The sequence below is a fragment of the Amphiura filiformis genome, chromosome 8 (genome assembly GCF_039555335.1).
Source record: "Amphiura filiformis chromosome 8, Afil_fr2py, whole genome shotgun sequence".
Classification (NCBI taxonomy): Eukaryota; Metazoa; Echinodermata; class Ophiuroidea; order Amphilepidida; family Amphiuridae; genus Amphiura; species Amphiura filiformis.
In genome coordinates, this window is record NC_092635.1 from 60,674,993 (window position 1) to 60,700,387 (window position 25,395).

At 35.0% G+C, this 25,395-nt stretch overlaps 1 protein-coding gene across 1 annotated transcript in view; it reads right to left on the bottom strand.

The window, feature by feature from the left end:
• LOC140159643 (serine/threonine-protein kinase TBK1-like) overlaps positions 1-24,955 on the bottom strand; it is a 39,572-nt gene extending 14,617 nt beyond the window's left edge. Inside the window, exons 1-9 of the mRNA XM_072183138.1 lie at positions 24,551-24,955; positions 23,774-23,885; positions 11,283-11,423; positions 10,182-10,311; positions 8,871-9,210; positions 8,249-8,362; positions 7,607-7,986; positions 6,524-6,582; positions 5,677-5,768 (exon numbers count right to left, since the gene is read on the bottom strand). Of these exons, the coding sequence (XP_072039239.1) occupies positions 5,677-5,768; positions 6,524-6,582; positions 7,607-7,986; positions 8,249-8,362; positions 8,871-9,210; positions 10,182-10,311; positions 11,283-11,423; positions 23,774-23,878 (1,361 nt within the window). The 5' untranslated portion in view covers positions 23,879-23,885; positions 24,551-24,955. The remainder of the gene's footprint in view (positions 1-5,676; positions 5,769-6,523; positions 6,583-7,606; positions 7,987-8,248; positions 8,363-8,870; positions 9,211-10,181; positions 10,312-11,282; positions 11,424-23,773; positions 23,886-24,550) is intronic.
• Positions 24,956-25,395: the final 440 nt, after the last annotated feature.

A 25,395-nucleotide genomic window follows, 5' to 3' on the forward strand; every position in this document is an offset into this window, starting at 1 on the left:
ATGAATGTACTTCTAGTGGTGCTTACCATTTGTTACAACAATATTCACACTATCTGAACAAAACATATCACAGGCGTTAAATTTTACTGGGGTAATGAGAAAATTATGAGCTTTTTTCTGATACCAAAATCTGTTTTAATGATGAAAAATAGGATGAGGCTGTTGATCTGGTCCCACAATAAAAAAAAAAAGGTATTTTCTCCATCATAGTTTAAATACAGATTGGCAAGAATATCAGCAAGAAAAACTAGATATATATATTATACAATAAACAAAGTTCTTGATTCATGCAATTTTCCAAATATCATACAAGATTGGTTATACAGAATTCAAACTGTTTGGTTACAAAAATATGTCAATCACTTCCTTTAAGCCTGATGTTGCTTATAATGAACTGATAGGCCTACAAACGAAAGTTTGGTCAGTAAAATAGTCTCAAACTGTATATATGCTACACTTGTGGGCTTTTGAACATTGGAACATTTATCTTCGGATTATAATAATAATTATGATTATAATATCTTAAATTTTGAACTTTTCAACATGAGATATCATAGACCAGATTGTGTCATATAATATGACGCAAACTAGATCATAAGTTTCGCTTGTTTAGTTTTAGTTTCGGGTATATTTATTTAAGTGTTAAAATTACACTCTAAATATTAGAATGCTTCAATAGTGGGATTTCCAAAAGTACTAATCAAAACTAAGCAAGAACTGTATTTATGCTGGATGTAAACTATAAGTCAACCACTTCCTCTTATAAAAACAAAATGTAACAATTTCATTTCTAACAATAGTAAAATGCCTCACAAACTGAAGAGGTGTAGAGAGAGAGGTATTGGAATTTCCAAAAGATACTAATTAAAAGCATCGTTAAGAGCATCTGGTTATTTTGATAGTCTGATAGTCATGATAGTTGCCTAGATATCTAATCTGTGTTGCCTGTTTCCTGGTTAAGTGTTATTAATAGAAGCAAGTTCAGGATGTTATGTTTAAAGGGGCATTGTGCCAGGCTTCACGCCAGTCCTGGCAAAAATATAGAAATAAATTAGGAACATTTTGAATGAAAATATAGGACAGCGGAAGTCAAATACAGTGGGTATTAGAGACCAGTAACTATTGCTGCGGGGAAAATTCCCAAAGATACTTTAGTTTTTGCAAGATGTATGCATCAATTTAGACTGGAATGATGGGTATAAATAATATACTGGGCAAAAAATAGATACCAGTCAAATCTACCTGTTTGACCTGCTGAAAATTTACGAGAACTCACACGTGGAAATTTTCAATTTTATATAAAATTCACTAGTGCAAGTAAAGAAAAATGTTAAAAAAATATAGGAAATATAGGCCGCCTGAAGCCCTGCATTGTGTGATCACAACAAGCTAACAGACTAACAAACTTAACTCCTACTTTTCCCCTGCAATTGGACAGTTTTATGCCATCAAGGACATTGAACAATGGACAGTTTGTTATGTATCATGACCTTTCTTACCAAGTCAGTTGTTTCTAGATGATATTGAACATTCTTATCAAAGGTATTTAAAAAAAAATTTGTCAACATGCTCCACTTACGCGTAAGATGCAGACCTCAGAGAAAACTTCTTAAAAATAATATACAAACTATTGTCTGTCCAAATAACTTAGACACCCGGTTTTTAGGATATATTTCGAAAAGTTTTTACTTTGGCAAAAAGTCATGAAAGAAAAGTTGCTAAACACGGTCAGACCTAACAGAAATTATTAGTAAAGCGATGACAAAATATTCTTCCTTGTCTACTTTTATTCAATTTTGACCGATTTACAGCAAGATATCTGGGTCCAGCCGAATATTCCTAATGACTTGAAACTTTTGATGGGATAATCTATTTACAGTAAGGGGTGTTTGAACATTGTAATCATGTATATTGATCAGTGATGCCACCCTTTTTTCTTTGATCCTTTTACTAATTCACAATAATGGCGGTCTACTCAAATGCATTCAACAAAAGCATGTTTGCCATCTACCGCGAGAGGTCGTCTCACACGCATAACAAATACACTACGATCAAATAGGTTGATGACAATATTTGATTAAATGGACTGCACTGTGCCATGATTTCGTGAAGGACACGGTTCAAATCCTTTGTTTGGAGCCAATCAATAATTTCAGTTGGTGCATTATAACAAATGATAGGGCAAGTTACTATGCGTCTGGAGCGTATTGTGCATTATACTCCTCACCAATAACATCAGAACATTCATAGGGTATACAATTTGTATTTTCTTGGAATTGGGCCAAGCCAAAAGCATGCACAGAACAAGATTCAAATACCGCGCCGAATTGTTGTAATTGGTTGAGGGACAGCTGGGACCACTGAGTTAATACACTAAGAATAAATATGCCAATTAGAAACACTGTCTGCATTTTATGAACTGAATTATATTTTTCATTTTTATAAAATGTTTTTGGTGAGGAGTATAATTAATTTACTATTCATCCATTCACTATCCAAAATCACAATACCTACAAATCTGTATAATGAGACCTTCCAAAATAGTGGTACCCAACTTCTACCGGATTATTTTTAAAGTGTTGAGAAAAACCTTCCAATTTCAATAGAATTTCTGGTAAACTCTCACTCAATGCTTTGGAAACACAAAAATCCCGTCAGGTCTCAGCGAATGTTAACACTTTTCTTTCATGACTTTCTTTGAAAGTGGATATTTTTTCAAATAAGTAACAAAAACTGGGTGTCTAAGTTAATTGGACAGACAATAATGATAAATTAATGCTGTTTAAAATGAAATGCCCTTTTAAAAAGGTCAAAAATATTTTTATTTCAAAACTAAATATTGCCATGCCTTTTTATCACATGATATGGAAAATTACTACAAATAACATCTTTATCGTCACATGTCAAAAAATGCTACAGGGACCTGGGAAAATAAGGTTTCGTACTTAATTGTGACAGGCATGCCTGATTGCACAAGTTCTATTCATGAAACACTGTACTGTATGACAGTGCATTGAACCATGTATGCCCGAGGTGATTTATTTTTGTTGCGAATTCAATAGTTGAATTGTAAACAATCAGACACCTTTCTCAAGACACTGAACATAAACAATGGAAACCTTTCAAGCGGCAAAACCGGTTTTCCCCTTAACAACTTGTTTGTTTGAATTTTTGCCATACCTCGGGTGTTCTGTTACTTTGGTAAGGCAAAAGAAACAAATTATTTCGCTCTTTCGATCGACCATCAATGCTTGGTCGATCTGTATTATTAATGAAATCAATTAATTTGTTAATTATGATAAAATAGTAATTTGTACTTGTAGTGATATTGGCCAATATAAATTTAGTGTTAATTCTGATTAATTAGTTGAACAAAGTATCATCAACGGTCGATCTATAGATCGAAGAAATTTGTTTCTGGTGCCTAGCAATGTTACAAAATAGGTCAAGGTTAACATGACTCAATGGGCTTTTACTTTTTTGCCTGTTACCCAGGTAACGAAACATCTGAGATATGGCAAACTATTCTTTGGTTAAAATGTTTGTCCACACAGAATTATTTGAGATTTTTTACAGCCCTGTGGTCAATGGTAGTGACAAAAATTTGACATTAACTATTTTAATTATTAATTTTTAGCGGTTTACCCTTTTTTTTATTTGCAGTCTTCATTTGGTTTGTTCATTTTGTCATTTTTGTGTATTTCTATGTGTAGCAAACAATTTTTAGTATCAGAATGATTGTTACCCAACAGTTTGCAGTGATTATGTACTGCCGCATCAAAATATAACACAAGATGACTGATATGACAGATCACATGAATCGTGGTCATGTCAGGAGGATCCAATGTTGCATATTTTATAGCAGGCTTTTCAACCAATGTCACAAACAATGTGCATGCAGCCTATACAACCATTATATTGTCAGCCTTTAACTCAGCAGCACAGGCAGTACGAAATTACATGATTATCTTAGCAGGTAACCATGGTAACCATGCTTTTTTGCTCGTAATCTGATATTAATAGTTAATGGATACCACATGGCTAGTATATAGTACTGTAGTTGAACATTTCATTTTGCCACTGATGAACTAAAAAGTAAAATGAATATTATTATTATACTGGACTCTAAAATGGAAAACAAATAATTCAGGATACATACAAGGCCTTTAAAGGCAGGATTTAATGAAAAAGTGGGTCAGGCATTGAGTTTTGCAATGTGACAGGTGTGCTGTAAATCGTGCGCCTGGATAACCGAGTGTGCTTTTAGGTGTGCTGCAAATCGCACACCTAAATAAACCAAGGTGTGCTTTTTTCAAAACTGGTGTATGACTATGATTTCATTTTCAGCTAAAACTTAGCAATTGTGACAACATACATGTACTTTTTTAAATGGCCATGGTAAAAGCTCTGGGGTAATGAATGGTGTATACTGCATAGATGTCCCTGGACTTTGGACTTATTGCTAGTGTCATTTGTAATTTTTTTTTTTTTAATTAGTTTTTTTTTTTGGATTTAGAATGTCCCTGGAACTTTAGAATCAGAATGTCCCTGGAATTTTTTTTAATTTAAAAAAAAAATTACAAAAAAGATTTAAAAATTATAAATTCTTGTTTAAAATAGGCAAATTTGTAAATTATGTTCACATAATAATCTATGAATGATTTTAAAATGCATTTGTTTTGTATGCTTCTTTACTTCATAAATAGGTTGTAATGTGAACATCAATTATAAATTTGCCTATTTTGAACATGAATTTATAATTTTTAAATCTTTTGTAATTTTTTTCAAGTTTTAAAAAAAAAAATTAAAAATATTTCAGGGACATTTTTAAGTTCAGGGACATTCTAAATAAAAATTAAAAACTTAAAAAAAAAAAAAAATTTTTTTTTTTTTTTTTTTTTTTTTTTTTTTTTTTAGGTGTGCGAAAAATCGCACCCTCGGCGTATTTTCAGGCGTGCGGCGCGTGCGAATCGCACTCGCACGCCTTAAAACTCAATCCCTGGTGGGTAATGGTGAATCCAATCGACGAGGACACAATACCTTGCTTTTTTTCTTTCCTAGGATTTGATGGTTTGGGTGTGTAAATTAAAAAACCTGGGAGTGTAAATTTAAGGATTTGTGTTCAACTTACAGGCCATGTGGGCAAAACTTACAAATTTAGGTGTGTAAAACACTCCCTACACAGCTGGCTGCATAAGCCCTTGGATACATACACTATTTTTTATAAATAAGTACATGTACATGTACCTGGGGAAAAATTATGCAAACCATTCAAATTTATACTACCCCTTATTCAGCATAATTGTTATTTAAAATAATAGTATGCTATAATAAAAGTTAGAATAAATATACTTAGGTAGTGTTTGATGAATGTTCAATGCTTTATGGCTAAGCTAAGATATATTATCTTCGAGTTGGTTTTCGGTCATGGTTATAATTAGGGTCAAAGGTTATAGACAGGTGTGTAGCAATCGGGTGGAAAGGGTGGACAAAGTCAAGGGGCCCGAGGATTCAGGGGCCCCGAGCAAATGTGAACATGATGTGTGATGTGGGTTGGGATAGGGCTGATAAAGGAGATGTTAAAAGGGCCCACACTGCCCCTTGCCCTCCCCGAGAATCTTGATATGCCCCTGGATATAGTAGACTCTTTCACAAACATCTACCCATCATTCTTACATAAGCATCTTGACTGCATCACCAAACAGTCTCTGCATCAGTACAACACTCATCAGGATTTGCAGGTTGAAGAAGAGAACGGCAGAACACATCTATTGGTAAAAATCACAAAATAACCCAAGGTTATTGCATACATCTTGGGAATTGCTTTCATATCAAATCCATGCCACATAAAATTACCTAAAACTACATACACAGAGCCCAATTGATTGTATCGTGAGAAAAGTATTTGGATTGCAGTGTGGTCACTAGTGTAAGTTTTAATCTTCTATTAATATTGGAAATTAAAAAAGATCAAGTTGATGAAAAAGATAATATAACGAAAATGTTTGATTTGTTCAGTTTATCATGTTGGGCCAGTGTATGCGTAGCAATGTAGTAATAAAGATTTAACATGCTAAAGTGGTTTTGCTCTTTGTACAGTAATGAATTCTCAAATCCAAAATGAAGCAAGTACATATCAACTACTCAGTGCCAGAAGTAGGTAAGTGCAATAGCTGCCATGTGTAGATGAGTACAATATACTGTGTGTAAATTGCCAAATGTTCACAGGCCAGCTATTGCACTTACCTACTTCTGGCACTGAGCAGACGACATATGTGTAAGGTATCATTTCATGTGACATGGACTTCACATGACTTTTAAACTCCTCGAAATGTTACACAGCGCAAACAAACATCACATTTTATACTTACATCTACTTAGTATGAGCTCCTACAATAAATCCAGACCTAATGATGTAAAATTAATAGTTAATAAATATCAAGTAATCATGATTAACGCCAGCAGTTGCAGCCCAGAAGACCATATATGGGGTTCCTGAACTACACAGTAGTGTTTTACATACCTTGGCCACAGGTACATCATTGTCTAGCGAGTACTGTGTTGTCACTCGTGGTAACTTGGCTGTGAAAATAGGCAAATAGTTGGTCCTGATCAGTAATGTCACTCAACATATATCGCCATGATTTCAACATACTGAAGAAAACCACATTGCTATAAACTCCCGTATAAACTAGGGTTCATAAGAATATGCAACTGCATTATCTGTGGCGCAAATCACATATTTTGGCTCCAAATGAATTTTTTTTGACATTTAGGAAAAAATTTATAAAAAAATCTACTTTTTTTTTGCAATTTCTTTTTTTCGCAATTTGGAGAGACCCTTGACCAAGAGCCAAGTACTGCAATCATTTGTGGTTAATTTTTTTTTTTATAAAATGGAAAACAGTCACCAAAAAATTACAATTTTGTATCCAAAAGGGGCAAATATGTAATTTATCATCATTTCAGAATGTATTTAAGATTATAGAAATGTGTACAAAACTAATGCAATTTTTAGATCTTTTATAGATTATGAATTGAACAAATTGAAATCTGCCCCTTTTGGATACAATTTTTTTTTTTCCATTTTTTTAAAAATCAACTATGATTGATTTCAGCACATGGCTTTAGATCCAGGGACTCTCTGTATCCATTAAAAAACAGAAGAAATGTAAAACTATTTCATATTTTTGGAAAATCAGGGTGCATATTTCAGCCTCCAAAACCTATGAAGTGCCTTATGCACTCCAAATAATTTGATTAGATCGCCCTCTATAGTTTATGGTTTATAAAACTTTATTTGGTGTTCATCCGTATGAGGAAATCATGGCCACATGATCCTTACGGGTGCAGTAAACATGGAATACACACACAGGAAACATTACACAAGCTTACTACTTAAAAAGTGAGGGTATTTTAGATAAATAAGGGTAATAGTTAAGAATAAGAGCGATTTGGCAGTGAAGATTTTAGTCTTGTAGAGAAGAATCTTTTGGGTTAGAAATAAGCACATGTGTGTAAAGATAAGAAATGCATGCTAAAGCAACAGTACAATATAATAGAGACAAGACAAAAGATGGAATGAGCAAGAACAAGAAATACGTACGTTGAGCAGGAGGCACTGGTCTTGGAAATTCTGCAGCACCTTTATCCAGTAACAACAACGGCTGCTCTTCAGATGTTGCAGGAAAACTTTCACATTTCACAGATGATTCAGGAATAAAATGTTCATTATCCCAGTATATTGATTGAGAACTTGCACGAATACTAGTCTGCTGAGCAATATCTTCTTGGAATTCTGCCAAGGTCAGTTTGGGGTCTATGTAGACCTTGAGAAGCTGAGAGGTTGATACTGAGAATACATCTATGACTCTCATGTCTAAGATGTTGCGAGCACAGTCAAAGAATTCTTCAAATGTCCACATGTGCTCAGGATTACATTCAAGAAGTCCTTGTAACAGTTTGGTTACACGAGTTCTCAGTCCTCTGCAAATGTGAAAACAACATTCCACTTTTAAGGCTAAAATTGATTTTGTTTGCAATGATCCACATTCCACCAAATTGTATGATTATTAATACATTAGCAATATCGTACATCCTTTTACAAAAATTTTTTAATAATACTGCATTAGATTTTCCAGAAAAGCTTGGGACAAAACACACAAAGGGTTACCGTACTTTTGTCTGGCCTTAGAATAAGCTCAAACGATTTTTCTTAATATTTGTATACATAATAGATATTACATACTGTGACAGCCTGCAAGTTTTGGGTAGCTCATTGCTCCATTCAATTGGTCCATTGGATGATTCCCTTTGCACTCCTGATATTACACCAGATGCTTTCTTGGTTGTGATAAAGAACCTGAGAAACACACAGAACCACAAACACATTAACACTTCCTGTCTACATGTACTTAATGTCACAAGTTTCAAAACCAGCATTTTTAAATGCTGGTTTTTAAATGCACTTTTAAATGCTCTTTCCAGAGCCATTAAACAAGCTGTATTCTAACTCACTTTTATTGTCAATTTCACACTCACTTCATCAAACAGCTCTTTCCAGAGCTACCACTTTAATCAATGTTAATTACATAAAACAAGCTGTATTCTAACTTACTTTTTCCTTTCAATCCAACACTTATTTCATTAAACAGCTCTTTCCAGAGCCACCAGATTAAACAATTTTAATTACATAATCTATTTCTGAATTTAGAACCAATGTCTTCCCTTCTGTAAGTTTCATTCTCATTACACCTTCCCTAGACACTCACCTGTACTTGTATTCCTTACTTTTTAACAACTTCTTTCAAGAAAAAAGGTTCAACTTTCACTGTTTATAACCACTCAGATCAATTGCCATGACAACTTACATAGTTTCTCTGTTCTTCCTGCCACCATGAGGTCTGAATGGTAACACTCCAGTAGCCACATGAAAGAATGTCACCCCTATGCTCCACAGATCAATACGTGCTGTAAACGCCCTCCTGATTGGCTGTCTCAACACAGCCCTCTCATATAAATCAGGATGAAGATATTCCTCTGTACCATAAAGTGACATAAAGTTTTCTTCATCGTGGAGTTCTCTGGCTGCCCCAAAGTCAGCCAACTTGTACATGTAGGTACCGTCTTCAGCAAGAACCCTCATGATATTGCCTGGTTTGATGTCACGATGGACAACTCCCTGGTCTCTTAAATGTTTCATTCCTTCACCTGGTTTTGAAATACACAAATATGTTATGATACGCAATAATTTGTGAACAGCCATATCAAAACAATGTCTTTGCACACATTGACTAACACCTGCTTCAGATTATGATAGTTCCAGGCAAAATATTTCAATTACTTCAAAAATCACACTGGTCAATGGTAAGGTCTTTGCCTTTGGTGTGATGGGTTTTTGGGTTTAAACTCTCTGCAGGAAAACATTTTTAATCAAACTCTCTGCGGAACAAAAATTTTTAATCAAATCCGCTTTCTCCCTGTGGCTCATTTGGAAAAAGCTGGGCAGACACATGTAAAAAAGCCCTTATAACCATTGGATCTTATCAGGCGAACACCAGATTGTCAGCTACACTTGCTGCCTGTCCTGTAAAAATGCCCTTACCCGCCATCTACCATGACACAGACACCACCATCCACATGGTCACTTGGTTAAATTTTAGTCAAGAGTAATGCCTAGATATGCTTACATAAATCCTATCATGCCCTGGCTTTATAGATTCATGCCATGTCTTGGTTTCAGTTATTTTTAGGTTGACTCAAGTAACTGCTTGTAGTAACCTAAAAACTGCTTGCTTGTCTCAACCTGAACAGGAAGGTATCTGTCAATATCTGACTTGATTTGCACTATTCTTTCACTTGTGTGGACTAACTGACTACCATCTGTTCTCTGAGCAGTCTGGTATTTTGTGCTCAGGTGTGTAGTAAAAGAGTCAAGAGATACATGCTCTGCTGACAGAGGTACCCTTCTTTGCTGTACACATTGTACTTATTTTTCTCTTGCCATTGAAATTAAGCATGGTTACAATTTCGTTGCACAAGTTGATGAGAAGCTATCTTGATTCTTGCAACCCAAAACGTATGGTTTTCTCTTTTCACATTGTTTTTACCTTTATTCATCTTGTGACCATAAACACATTTGGTTGCATGATTGTTGCATGATACAAATGAGTTAGACTTACACACATCCTTTAAGACATTTTTGAACTCTTGTTCACTGACACCATAACAATTTTCTGGCTCATCCAACATGTGATAAAGACTACCTCCAGTACATAATTCCATAATGATAACTGGTTGCTTAGTAATTTGCTGTTCAAAAAAAGAAATGAAGAGACAAATATCAGATAAACAATAATTCAAATTAAGAATCACTGCGAGGCAGGGCAGGGGTATATAAACTTGCAAATTTTGTACTAAGTGGGTATAGGGGAAAAGTTTTTTTTTGATATTTCAAAATCATCTTATCCATCTACAAGTCACTGAATAATTTGTCCCCAATCTACGTACTAGTGGTACCTATGAGTACACCCTGTCAGTTTGAAACCCTGTCAGTCCGAACCACCGCTAGTCCGAATTTTAAGCTTGCCTAAAGCATACCCTAACCCTAAACCTAACCCCAAGCCTAAACCTAAACTTAACCCTGACCCTAAAAATTTGGACTGGTGGTGGTTCAGACTGACAGTGTTTTGGACTGATGGGGAGACCCTGTACCTATTATATGTCTGATTGTTTGAAGACCCATCTCATTTAAAGAGGGTTTACGGCTTAACGCTTCGTCTATAACATTGTCCCTAGGAGCAGTAAGAGTAATTGGGGATAGGTCTTTTAGTGTACAGGGACCAAAATTGTGGAACGTAAGTCTGATGGTCTAAACATCCAAAGTATCTCCCAGTGCAGTAACATAACAACTCACCTATACTGATTGCTAAGGCTGATTTTTTTTCTTGTTTCTGATATTGCTTGTTTTGTACATTTTTTAAATGCTTTGACCAGATACTGGTACTGGAAATGCGCTACAGTAAGTGTTGTTTATACATTACATACCCATTGTCAATCATTGAAAAATAAAGGTATATGGGGAAAACAAGGCCTTCTGTAAAAATATATACCTCTGCAGCAATGATTTAGGACACAATATGGTCAATGCGCGGCCAAAGGTGGCAAATTTGAAATTATAAAGGTAAAACTATGGAATGGAGTAAAAAACTGCAACAAAGACCAATCACAACTTTTGCTTATTTATTTAAGTACATTTTTCCCATTTATTTCTATATACTTACATCATCTTCAATATTATATAATTTTACAATATTTGGATGGTTAAGTTTAAGCAGGACGTCAAATTCCCGCTGCTGCACTGCATGAGGGCGGAGGAAGCTGATGTTGTTAAAAGCTTTTACTGCTACTAGATCCCCAGTTTTCTAGAAAAGAATTGAGTTCAAGAGAAGTTGTCAGTTTAATTAATAGAGAAATCCTTTGTACATGTACTTACAAAATGTTTCCAATTGATGCAATAATATTGCTAATAAAATTATGTACACTTTGAGCAGCTCGTAATTGGTAGGCCTTATAACATCGCACATTAATATTGATATATTTTATTTTGAGAATTGTCTTGTGACTGGGCTTGTGATATCTCGCCAGAAACATCACAAACTATTAATTTAATTCCTATACTTTGTCTACTTTAAAAATATTAAATATGCAAAATATAGACAATTGATACAGGTCAGCTATATCACTTTTAATGTCGGTCTACTTTCCAGCGCAGTGGTAAAAGCCTAACAATTTCCGCCGATTACAAGCTGATCTATGTATAAGTGACAAGGTAAATTAAAAGTGAAAGGCAAGTTTACACAATGAAACCTTTAAAATAGGCCGCAATGCCTAATTTTGTTTCACATTGCACATTACAGATAACAAATTGAGGAAGCTCAATTTTAATATAACCACTGCATCCAGCGTCTGTGTTATAAAGGTTACATGTCACATATACCTGCATTAAAAAAATCACATTGGACTATTCCAGATAAAATCCTTACACTCCCTATGGAAAGCATGACCTTAATCTTCCACACAGGGAGTGTGAATTATAAATGGGGTTACCTGTGACTCCATTTGAAATCTATACCCCCTGTGTGTGAGATTAAGGTCATGTGTTATAGGGGGTGTATGAATTTCAACTGGAATAGCCCATTTCAAATGATTCCTCCACAGAGATATGTAGAGTAGACATATTATAACTAGAGCGGTTACCGCACCATAGCTGAACCATGTGACTTCGACAGCATATTGTGGTATAGGCCTAGGCCGATCGGAGCAACTTCAAATCTGACCTGACCTTTCACCTCAGATGACCTTTGCAGTTTTATACTTGTGGAAGTGTCAGGGATTGTTTTCCCTGAGTTACAGCATGATCATATCAATTTTAAATTTGACCTGACCTTTGACCTTGGATGACCTTTGCAGTTTCATACTCGCTAAGTGTCAGGGATCATTTTCCCCGAGTTACAGCCCAATCGGAGCAACTTAAAATTTGACCTGACCTTTGACCTCAGATGACCTTTGCTGTTTCATGCTCCCCAAGTGCTGGGGATTGTTTTTCCAGAGTCTCATCGGAGCAGTTTTAAACTTTGACCTTGGATGACCTCAGATAATGTTTCATGATCCCCTTATATCAAGGATTATTTGTACTAAGTTGTAGCTCAATCGGACATATTTCAAAATGTTGGTAGCAACTATATAGTATTTACCTTGTAGCCTTGGTGTGTATGGATTTTCATAAATGCATCATGGGAAGGAATAACATTCGACCACCAAACCCCCACCACACAAGTATTCACCATTATTGCGCAATCATAGGTAACTATAGCATTTACCACATACCCTTAGTGTGTATTTTCATAAATGCATCATGGGACACTGTAATTTCCTGTGATCTAAATACTAACCACAAAATGGGCTGTAGTGGGCGATCTTAGACACGTCCAGTTTGGTCCATACTGTGGTTAAGATACTGTTTTAATAATACTTTGGGAATTTCACAATATTTACTTCACTTTCTTGGAAACAATATATGCTTGTTATCAAAATAGCAGACAAGCTGTCTCCCAGTGCAAACCTGTGATTTAGTAGCCCAATTGGGCGACTTCTGAATAAAAATGGACCACAACTTTAAAACTATTAGCAGTAGCACCCCCCTGTGTTTCTTTATTATATTCTTTAATGTTTTCTCTTCCATTTGACACCACTCGGGGGTTACACCTTCGTGGCATTTGGAGATATGTCCATTTCAGACCAAATGGTTAGTCAGTTAGTAAGCTAGTAAGCTAGTATTAACATTCACTTATAGGCTGATACCATTTCATGGTTCAGCAAAAACAGACTCAAAATTGCCCTGTGCATGTGTGTAAACAATGTAACACTATGGTAAATTATCACTCATGGAGAGAAAATATAATGTACCTCCTAGGGTGTACCTCCTGCATTTATTGGCAAAATGGAAAGACAATTGGCATCTTTTAAGCTTAACCTTTACAAAGGTTTGCGCATGCAAAGCTTAATGTGTGTTTTTGGCACAGTGTGTCTCACAAAAAGCAAAGTTTGCCAGGAACATAGCAAAAAATAATCCAGAGGTACACAATTTTGCCCTCTTGACAAGGTCTTAGCCAGCCATGCGTTAAGACGGGCTAATCTAATTTTAGACGGGTGGATTTAATGGATTTTACAGATGTGATAGCTCTAAAACAGATGATTTTAAGGTTGAACTTGAGACTAATTCAGAGTGATATGTAAAGGCCGAATCAGGACATATTTGACCCCAGTGACCCTTCCATGGGTATAGACAAGTTGTTTTATATTTGAGGGTCAAATTTTGGTATCTGTTTGGACGGGTGGTTTCTGATTTCTGGCTAAGACTCTGCCTCTTGGAGAGACACACAAATGTGGCAGAGGTACACAATTTGGCGAGTACCCGCTAGTCCGAAGGACCGCTAGTCCGAAGGTTCGCTAGTCCGACGGTTCGCTAGTCCGAACACGTATTTAATGGAGGACGTGGCGGTCGCTAGTCCGAATTTGCCAAAAGGTTCGCTAGTCCGAAGGTTTTCAGAAAGGAAACAATGCAAGTAACCCAATAAGTTTCCAAATCGATGAAAACTGTATATTTATGTTCTAAAGACACAAAAAGTATACATGGTATAGATGCTGTATTTGAATATTTATTCCTTTTAAAAATTACTGATACATCAGTTACATGTAGGTTTTGCAGATTGAGTGAAATTGCAATCAAATATACACCATCGCCTCAATGGTAATGGAAAAATTTCAAAACAACAACGAGAGCTAGGCCTATTATGAATGTCTAAAATACAAACTTTTCTATTTATTTTATTTCTTCATTGATTAAGTCTTTCTCTATAAATCCTTTTTCCTTTAATTCTTTCTTTCTTTCTTCCTTCTTTCCTTTCTTTCTTTCTTTCTTAAATTCAGACTAGCGGACCTTATTTAAAATTCGGACTAGCGAACCTTATTCATAATTCAGACTAGCGAACCCTAAATCAAATTCGAATTAGCGAACATGATTTTAAATTCGGACTAGCGAACCTTATATATAATTCGGACTAGCGAGCCTTATTTAAAATTCGGACTAGCGAACCTAGTTAAAAATTCGGACTAGCGGACCGTATTTAGAATTCGGAATAGAGAACCTTCGGACTAGCGGACCTTCGGACTAGCGAACCTTCGGACTGGCGGGCCTTCGGACTAGCGGGCTGTAACCCTCTTGGACAGACACACAAATGTGGCTGAGTTGGTTTTATACCACATTTTTTTTGGTGCACACATAGACATGACAAGACTTCAAGTACAGTATATGGTCATTTTCACGGTAAAGGGTGTAACTTTGGATTTTTAACATTTTGATCCGTAGTTTTCTAATAAAGCCACAGAATTCCATGATTTTTGGCCACATAAGTCATCTAGTTAGCAGCTACCTTGGGTAGCATAATCATCTTCGGGAGTTGCTGCGTTCAGTTTTAGCAGGCTTAAATGTACCTAATATTGCCATTTTGAAAAACTGTAAAAAACAGTAACATTTTGTAAAACCCTGTGTTTTCTTCAGTTAGTTCATGGATAATTTTTCTTATCCTGAAAGTACGGTCATATGTTCAGTAAACACTGCCACATTAGATTTAATTGTGAACAGCCCTGTATTTTTGAGAACCGGACTTGATATTTGTCGTTTGGAGGCTTCATTTTCCGTTAACAATTGTTAACAAACTTTGTGGGTATAGCTTTGGTTCATAATTCTTGGTTATTTCTTCACTTCTTCTTGATTCATAACAGTTGATATCTTCACTTGAAATGGGTAACAAAAATTAGTTGATTTGCAAGCTTTTAAATTTTTTATAAAATCTTGACTTCAAAGAGCCGATTTTCCGTTAACTTTTTTGAAGCCTCCGAAACAAACTGTTCAGCAAGCTTGGGCAAATATAAATAAAAGAGCTCATCCAATCTATTTATCAAAATGTAGCAAAGTAGATCCTCAAGTCACTTGTTTTTAAATCATGGAGATATATATCACCGTTTGAAAATGGGACCCAATACAAACTTTCCGTTAACAATTGAAGCCTCCGAAACAAATGAAGCCTCGAAACAACAGTAAACTTAATTATCATCTGTGCATATCTAAATTGGTATGTTCCATATTGATATCTGCATTGTAATTGTTGCATGATATGTGCAGAATGTCATAAATTTAAAAAAAAATTGATATTATGGTTAATGCTTGAAAAATATACTGATATCCAAGAAAGCCCGTTCGGAGGCTTCACATGCAAATAACACCATACTTAACAAATGGGTGAAAAAATTATCATGTTATAAATCTGCAATATCTGCCGCATAGAATCATTGATTCAATACACACAAGAAAATAACAGCTTAGATGATCCCAACAGTGTTGTTTTCAAAAAAACTACTTCTGCAATGTTTAACCATTGTAAACATGAAAAAAAAAAAAAAAAAAAAAATGACTTGCTGTGATAATTTAATTTTTGTCACAACTGAAATTCAATACTTAGAAGCAAAGCATGAAAATTGGTAATTGTGATATTTTTTACCTATTTTTTCATGTCAACTTGTAGTAGTTAGCCAAATATTTTACTTTTATGATCACCTGTGTTGTTAACTGAAGCCTCCGAAACACAAATCGCTTGAATTGCCAATTCTAAAAATAACTCCAATTTCTGTGAAACTTGGCTGGGAGGTTCCTTTCATCAAGTAGTATTTGTACATGAAGTTAGACATTTAAATTATTTTAGGAACCCAATTAAAACTTAAAAAATATGTTTAAGGTTGGGAAATTTCCATTGCAAATGACCCTTGATGTTAAAAATTTTCAAAAGTGCAATTACAAACATAGCAAAACATGGTATAAAATTTAACTTATATCTGTTGACTTACTTTGGAATGGGATTTCACATGTATTCCAGCTTTCATGTTATAATTTTCTGAGCTTATGTAAAATACATTTTTTTTTTTTTTTTAACCAAAATGTTATGGAAATGTCAAATTTTTTATCAGAAATCAAAAGGTTTAAGCCTTGAAACACTATTTTACTGGAATTTAAGTTGCTTCTATGCATGATTACAGTAAACAGAAACATATTTAAGTGGTTTGAAATTTTGACCCTAAAAATCAAAAGTTACACCCTTTACCGTGAAAATGACCATATTGTATTTGCCTTTTGATTATATGGAATCATTGGACCCTGTCTATAACTTAGATTATCTATGAACTTTGTTTTACTCGTGAAACTAAAATAGATACTGAATCCCTGTATGAAGTTTGAACTTTGAATCTAAAGTACGGTAAAACTAAATTTAGATCTGTGTAGGCGTAGGCAGATATGTGTACACAAAATATATAGGATGCGAGGACACACCTCTCGAAAGCTCTTCAAGTCTATAGTGGGCGGTGGAGACCGTCGAACCCACCACTTACTTCTGGGCCTACCACTAATCATGCTAATGGTTAATTTCAATGCTAAAGCCCACCACTGAAACTCAAAGAACATATTTATCCCTAAAGTGTCCAATATGGTAAGATCTTGCCAAAAATATATGTCTAAATCAATATATTATTGAAAAATTATAACAACTTGATGTTTTGCAGAAGTTCAGTCTACAAATCATATACTTTGAGCCCTCTTTACAAGTTGACATACCGTATTTCGTCAAATAGTCACCCCCCTCAAATAAACGCCCCCACAACTTTTTTCAACCAAGATGTTTAAAAAATGTTGATATTTCCATGCTATCTTGTGTAGTAAGCTTACCAAGTTGTCCACATGGTCGTAAATTGCGTCAATAATTGGCGAAAATCTGGATTGGAAACCCGGAAGTGAACTAGAAGTCAGTGTTTCTAGTTCATAGTTCGTCATTTTAGTGTGAGTTTTAAGTTTTCCTAATGATTTTAATGGGAATTATCGTTCTAAAATTGACCTTGAATAAACCCCCCCCCCCCCCTTGGGAAAATGTAGCGCCAGCGAGGCGTTTATTTGATGAAACACGGTAATTAAGTCAAGAACCACACCGGGAAACCACACTGACCTACAAAAGTATATGCCACAGGGGGCATGGGGGAAAATGTGCCCCAGTCAGAACTCTTGCCCCCCTGTTGACCCCCCAGTAAAACCCCCAAAACTGCATCAATTTGCACAAGGTTTGTTGATTTTGCACCCCCCGAAATTCACTTTGCACCCCCAATGACCCCCGAGAAAAATTCCTGGTGCCGCCACTGCGCACACTATGAAATGATCAATGCAATTTTTGCCTAAGTTCACTACTATTCGCAGGGTGCTGTGAATGACCAAATCACAACAACTGGAAATGGAAACACAAGTAAACATGTTGACCTTTAACCATAGAACAAAATAATTTGGGTTTACTTGTTGTGCACCCACTCAAAATCATTATCCATGCATGAGAAATATTTCAACTATACATGTACACCCAACTATAATAGTCAGGTCCAACTTAATTTCAAAAGGTTCAACATTTGTACTAATAATAATGATATTTATCTGTTTTTGTGCTCAAGAAACTATAATTTTTTCTATTGTTAATTTTTACAAGTCTTTGTAAACATCAAAGCTTAAAATCAGACTAAAAAAACCAAGTTCATTAAAAATTGGCAGAGCTATTAATTAACCATTAATAAAGATTTCCATTTCGAGTTCGACAGTATACGGCTGGTTATTATTGTTGACAATTTGCTTGCTATTTTTGTTATTGTGCGCTTCATAGCAGCTGACCCAAAGCCTGAATACAAGGGCCCATTGACCCACGAACCCAGGCACCAATATACCAGGTGCTTCTCCCAGCACACATAATAAATGTCTGTTATTATTTTATCAACATGCCGTGCTGCTTCATAAACGACAAAATACATTTTATACAATCAATAAACATGTTTTAAAAAACAAACAGACATTATTGTGTATAATGATTAAATTTTGTAAATTATGCTTCATATTTAGCAATTAATATCGATCCTCATTTAATGATTCTGACAGTGATCAATTAATTCTAACAGCAATTCTAACAGAAAAGTACAAAATGAGATGAAAAACTGCAGATGCATGTGCATGGCTTTTTTCCCCACAGGATAATTAATTCACATGTGAAAATAGGTCTTTGTTTCTGTAGCCAATGTTTTTTAACAATGGAAGGTTTTGATTATTTGATACCATAGAGTGCAATTTTAATGAGATCCATTCATGGCTCGAGTTCACAGAAGATATGATGCCATGTGGGGAATTCCCACTACATATATTCCAGTCATGACACACACCCATTGCATGAGATAGGTCATTATACCCACAAGTATTTAAGCACATTATACTTATACATGACCTTCAACATGAAATTCAACTGACAAAAATACTGCATGAAAAATAATTTATGGCCAACCAATAGAATGTGGCACTGTACCAATATAATGGATTCTGGAGTTGCATGAGGCAACATAATTCCAGTGCGTGGGTTTTTCTTCATGTCAAAGTCCTTTATCAAAGGTCTGTGTAATAGGTCATTTGGTAAAAATATAATGTGGAAATTTTCACACAATTTGAACTTGGCTAATTTTGATAATTTAATTCACAATTTTCAGTTTCTTTTATACACCTTTACTCAAGTACACCAATTATATTTGCACACTTATATTTTCGCTACATACCGGCTTAATGAAAGGTGAAAATAAATGTGTGAAAATGTCCGATACACATCCTGGTTGTACATGTATGCCTGTTTATTTACATTTTAAATGGTAAACTTAATAAAGGCAGCAATGAATGTACATAATCTGTATACCTGCATCATTTTGTGGGCATTGTGCCAAATTTTCCTGAATATTTATTCTTGAATACCTAGGGCCTATTTATAGCTTTACCACCTGATGTATATCCTATTCAAAACGTAACTGAATTGCACATAATTATTTACACTGCAGTTAATATAAAAATGAATGACCTCATTTATGATCCAAACAATGCATGGTGAAATATTCCACAGAATAAAAAAAAAATGGCAACAAATTTGGCTCACTTTCAAATGTTCACAATTTTATGTATGGCTCTGGTTTTTTTAACATGTATCAAAAGTGTGAACTGAGAGGGTAAAAATGAAATTGACAGAAGACACTTAAAATATGTTGTTTCTCAAAGCAGATGACTTGAATTTTATGAAAATACAAAACTTGGAGCTTAATTCTGTTCATTTGGTCTGTAAACTTTGTAGACCCTTTGGCCAAATGAGATTTTTTCATAAAAAGCAACTTGTTGCCAAAGCTAGATATTGCTTATTGTAATGCCCATTAGTTACCAAATTAGTTGTCATAGGAAAATAATGAGTCCAAGTTACTATTGACCAAATATCGCCATTCTGCGATCACTTTTAGGTAACTTTTCAGGCATATGAAACTGAAAAATGGGCAAAATAGCAGGTTTGGTGGTCAAAAATATGCTCTAAATGTAATTAATTTCATCCACATATATTGCTAATCCATATGTGAACAAGGTAATGAAAACCAAGTACTGACATATCAAAATAAGTTTGATAATGCCTTTATAGTAAAAATGTAACTCTAGATACTTGTGGGTTTCGGATGTTACATTATTTTGTTAACATGCATTGTTTGCAGGTATCTGGCCCTATTTCTAAGCACATATTAGTTCAAAAATGTAAATGATAATCACTGTCAGATGATTAAACCTATCACTTGAAAATCTAATCATCATTAAATGATATTTTCATCTTACTGAAGAAATTGTTTAATTTAGATGTATATACATGTACTGATATGGCATTTATTCATATACATTGTTACCCACATCCTTATTGTAAATGTGCACTGGAAATCATAATAAACCAAATTAATTAGCTCCCTGAAGCATTAAGTTGATAACACAAAGGGCTACACCTTTCTTAGAATCATAATCAGGCTTTCTTTTACGTCTTCCCAACTTAAAAGTGTTTGGATGTTACATTACGTTAACATGCAATTGCAATCTAATTGAACTTATTGAAGGAAACATTTGGGACATTTCATTATTTTAGCATAATATCAATCACTTTGAATCAGAAAACCTGTTGAAATTATTCAAATGATTCAAAATACGTACAAATATGTGTATAATTAAAGGCAGTGATTTGGATGTTACATGATGTTAACATTTTTACAAAGTTTGATGGTTGGAAGTTGAATTAACAAACATGAGATCATTGCATATACAACAGGTATGTTGCCATGATGGACACTCAGAATTTTTTTAATGCAAGGCACAATCATTTATCATTTGCACATATAAAATATGCAAAACTGCTCAGTATTAAAACAGCTCATAAGTCTGTGTTAACAAATAATTCCCATGAAACTTGTTCTGTTGTAAGAGTATTTTTCTTAGTGGTTAATTTGTTTCCATTGATAATTTATTGTTTTATCGGACATAATGAAGCTGTATGAAGCATAGTAAGTATTTCTCCTGCTTTGTTTCTGGTATATGTGCATAGTGATTCCAATATAGGCCTAACACATGTACATACTTATATATATTTTATGTTAAAATGATAATTTTTTTTATGAAAATGCAGCTTTTTTCAATTTTGAAATAAATGATTATGACAAAATTGCTACTTAATTATTTTCAATAAGTTTTAGATGTCATCTTATGCTAAAATATTATAAAGTTTATTGAAATTACAACTTCATTTTGGACTTGTTAACAAAAAATGGGTAACATCCGAAACACATTTTAAATCAAAGTATTTTGCTAGTGTAATGGAGAAATATTCAGTGTAAGTTGCTTTTCAAATTTAAAATAAATTTCTTAGGACATGTGCATATGTCAGTAATGAAATTAATTTGAAAAGAGTGAACCAAATTAATTATGTTGCTTTTTATCTTATGTGTTATGCATAGAGACAATAGATATTGTAGAGCTAACAACTTGTAATTTTTTTCCACTAGCAAGGTTAACAAAGGTGAAATGGAGTCAGCAATATTAGGAAAATGAGGATGTACACCATATTTACTAGAAATTCACATTCATTTAAGTGTATATTCTAAAATCTTCTTACAATGCCCTGTTATTGGCCTCATTTTCCGTTAACATTTTGCCTTGTAACATCCGAAACAAACTTGACATGTTAACGGTTTGCACACTCAAAGAACAAACCTGGGTATGATAAAAAATGTTTCTACTATGGCCTTCCCATGATTTCCAATCCATTTGACCTTTTTATTTCCCCTCTAATTAAATTTCTTCAACAAAATGTCACTCTTTCTGTCTCGGATGTTACATTTGATTCGGATGTTACCATTGTTAACGGAAATGTTGTGTGGCCAACATTTTACATAAAGTCGAGAGGAAGTGAAATCATTTTTCATTTAGATACTTGTTGTCATGTCTACTTCAACTTAATAATGAAAATTCAAAGCTAGTATCGTTCTTCACATAATTATAAGACAATATGTATTCTTTCGGATGTTACAAAACTGTTAACGGAAAATGAGACCCATTTAAGTAATGCTTCACCATAATTTGAAAACATTCAACCGATGCAAAATTTGCACTTGCAATTATTTATATTGCCCTGAGGCAAACATTTAAAGTATTTGTGTATGTTTTACATGATAAAACAATCACTTAGACCATGTTAAAAATAGAGCAAGATTGTTAACGGAAAATGTAACGTCCGAAACATAATTTTCAAGTGCTCAAAAATTTTTCATGTTAGAAATTATTTAGGTAAATCTTGGATTTCTTGGATCTTGTACTAACATGTGTTCATAAAATATTGAACAGAATACTCAGAGCTGATCTGGTTTTATTTTGTAAACAAAACAAATTAGTCACTTTTGTTAGGTTGACAAATTTCCGTTAACAATTGGACATTTGGTCTTGTCACAAGTAAAGAAAGAAAACTGGGACAAATTTTGTTAAGCTATGGAAGATTAGCCTAGGTCTACACTACATAAAAATATAAAAAGTTATCCTGAAATATGTCATGTGTTTCTGCTGGGGTCTCCCAAAGTGTCATTTAGCCTTTTGATACATGTTAAAAAAACCAGAGCCGTATCCATCAATAATTATCTGTATTTTCAGTTTGGGTTAGGTTAAAAAAATTATTGATTGGTTACACTTTCATACATCATGTATCTGATACATACAATGTAAGGGAGTGTTCACAAACACTTGTTAGGGGGCTGATGAAAAAAAGGGGGGGCCTGAAAATTGTTGACCCTCTGGGGGGGGGGGCTGAAAAAATGACCACAAATTTTCCTGGGAAAATTGAGTTTATATGCTTTTCTATCCATGGGATTGACCCATAATTTTCATGTCAAAAAGGGGGCCTGAAATTTTTTAGGTCTGTAGGGGGGGGCCCAAATTTTTTTTGCAATGAAATTTGTTTGCATCAGGCCCTCCCTTACAAGTGTTTGTGAACGGTCCCTAAGTAGGTATTATTCATAGTACCCCGGTATGGTACTTCATAAAAAAAATGGTTTATTCTTTAAAATTTATCACTTTTGAGGTAAAAATTTAGTTTTTTTCAATTCAAAATGGGGAACTTCCTTGTTGAAGTATAGAAATTTAGAATCCTTAAAAGTAAAGCCATACTTGAAGTACTACATCATGAGGAAACCACACCGACCCTAATTGAATTGATGAAGGTAAAACAAAAATGGGACCTTGCTTTGTTTACTGAAGCAGTTCAGTTCATTGTTCACAGTTTATTGGCAATTTTGAACCACCGTACGACTTGGCAAAAGTCCAAAACCCTAAATATTGTGCCAAAACTTGCACGCAAGTTCTATGGGCTGGCTATACAAATACAATAACCATTGCTATAACTGATACAATACAATAAAAAAATTAACAACATCAAGCATGTTGCCACCGTACCACATGTTTCGAACAGAAAAGTTTTCTATCGAAAGTACAAAGAATGAATGCCTTTGTGCCTTGATTTTCAAATGAATTACTGTACAAAAGGAAATGAAATTTGACATACGATGTAGCTCATACTTCCTTCTCCCTTTTAAATTTCAGTAAATTTAAAGCACATTTCAAACCATAAAACTGACCGGTCTCCAAGTCCAATCTTGAAGTTTTTAACATTAAAAAAAAAAGTCGACATTCCTGGAACATGTGCGGGCAAGTTATAAACAAGCCCGCACATGTACATGTTAAATTCTGTGACCTTTCAATTACCTTATGTCTCCCCTTGAACACTGTACTTGTTGCACCGGTACCAAGCACATCAGCAGTATACCAAATATAGGTCTTAGTGCTTCGTATTTGACCACTGGTAGCCATCTTTTTCCTGTTTTCAAAACAAATTCAAACATATTGATGAAATATTGCTGTGGTATGCATCAAATGGCCGATTGGTCGTACATTCTCTTGATCGACCAGTCCTGACCTCATGTGTCGCTCGATCGGGAGAGTGGTCCCGACTGCAGGGCACAGCTGCACAGGGGGATACAGCCCAGTGTAGTGTTGCTATGCGCGGATATTGTGCGCGCTAGTTTAATAGGACTATAGTTCCCAGATGTCCGATCGAGTGTACATTTTACTTTGATAGTCGCATTAATTCATTCATGCATTTATTATAATAGCTCGATGTTATATCGTCCGTTTTGACATGTTTGACCCCAAGTCGAAGATATGCCTAATTTTAATTCAAAATCAAAATATTTTCAAATCAAGCACTGAGCAGATTCACTCAGATCAGCAAAATCATTCTATTTGACAGCGTCAATCATGTACTACATGTAAGTCCTAATTTTGAATAAATCCAGACTGAAATAAGTACATGTACTAGGGCGGCCTATAAGAGTTGACACTGTTTGTCATGTTTGTAGTGTATTAAATACGCCATACATGCATAACATAATAATTATCAGTGATAATAGCTCATACATGTCATATGCCTGGGCTGACAGACGCTAACATAAAATCTTAAGATTTTCTATTTTTAATACATACCGTTCTTTAAAAGACTACCACAAGTTGTTTATACAAGTACGCAATTCCTTCTTTGCAATTCAATGGACGTCACCAAGCATGCATGTCATGTACAGCCTTCATCATGTTTCAAATCCTGTCGCCGAAATACAACACTTGGATGAATCACATTTTATTAAGCTTATCAAATGTTAACCGTAAAATGCATGAGGCATAATGACCAATATAACAGCGCTCTCACCATGCCCGGGGCACCATGCTCACGCTAAAGATCTTGGAAATTGATTCAACCTAGAAAATACCCAGCTATCAGTAATTTGGTAATTTCTGCCTGTCATTTCCGGCGTGCACGGGAAACAGGTCAAACCGTTTTTAAAACGGAACTCAACTCCTAAAATTTCAGCTTTGAAAATCGGTATTCAGGGATTTCCCCGGAATACCTTTCCCCGTATCCGGTTTAGGATGAACTCTACAAGTCCTTCAATAGTACGCACGTCGATCGATTCGATAGATAAATCGATATCGTCATGCACCAATGACTCAGCCCACGTCACTCTCAGCCGGCCTGCATGCATGACCCAGCCAAAATGCATCATCATAATAAATTTGATCAGGGCCTACCTAGGGCCACATCACTCAGTCACATTGGGCCTAATTTATAGGGCCTGTAGCACCTAGGCCTACACTGAAGGCCAGGAGCCCGGGCCAGGAGCTGCCAGACCTACCCCCGGGACCTACCTCCAAAAAGGAATGAGAAAGAAGATCCCAGCAGTCATTTTACTCATCTGCTACTCCGGGGTGGTTTAATAATCATGTAGGCTAGTAGCCTAGTAGCCTAGCAGGGGGGGGGTTGAAGGGCTGAGGGT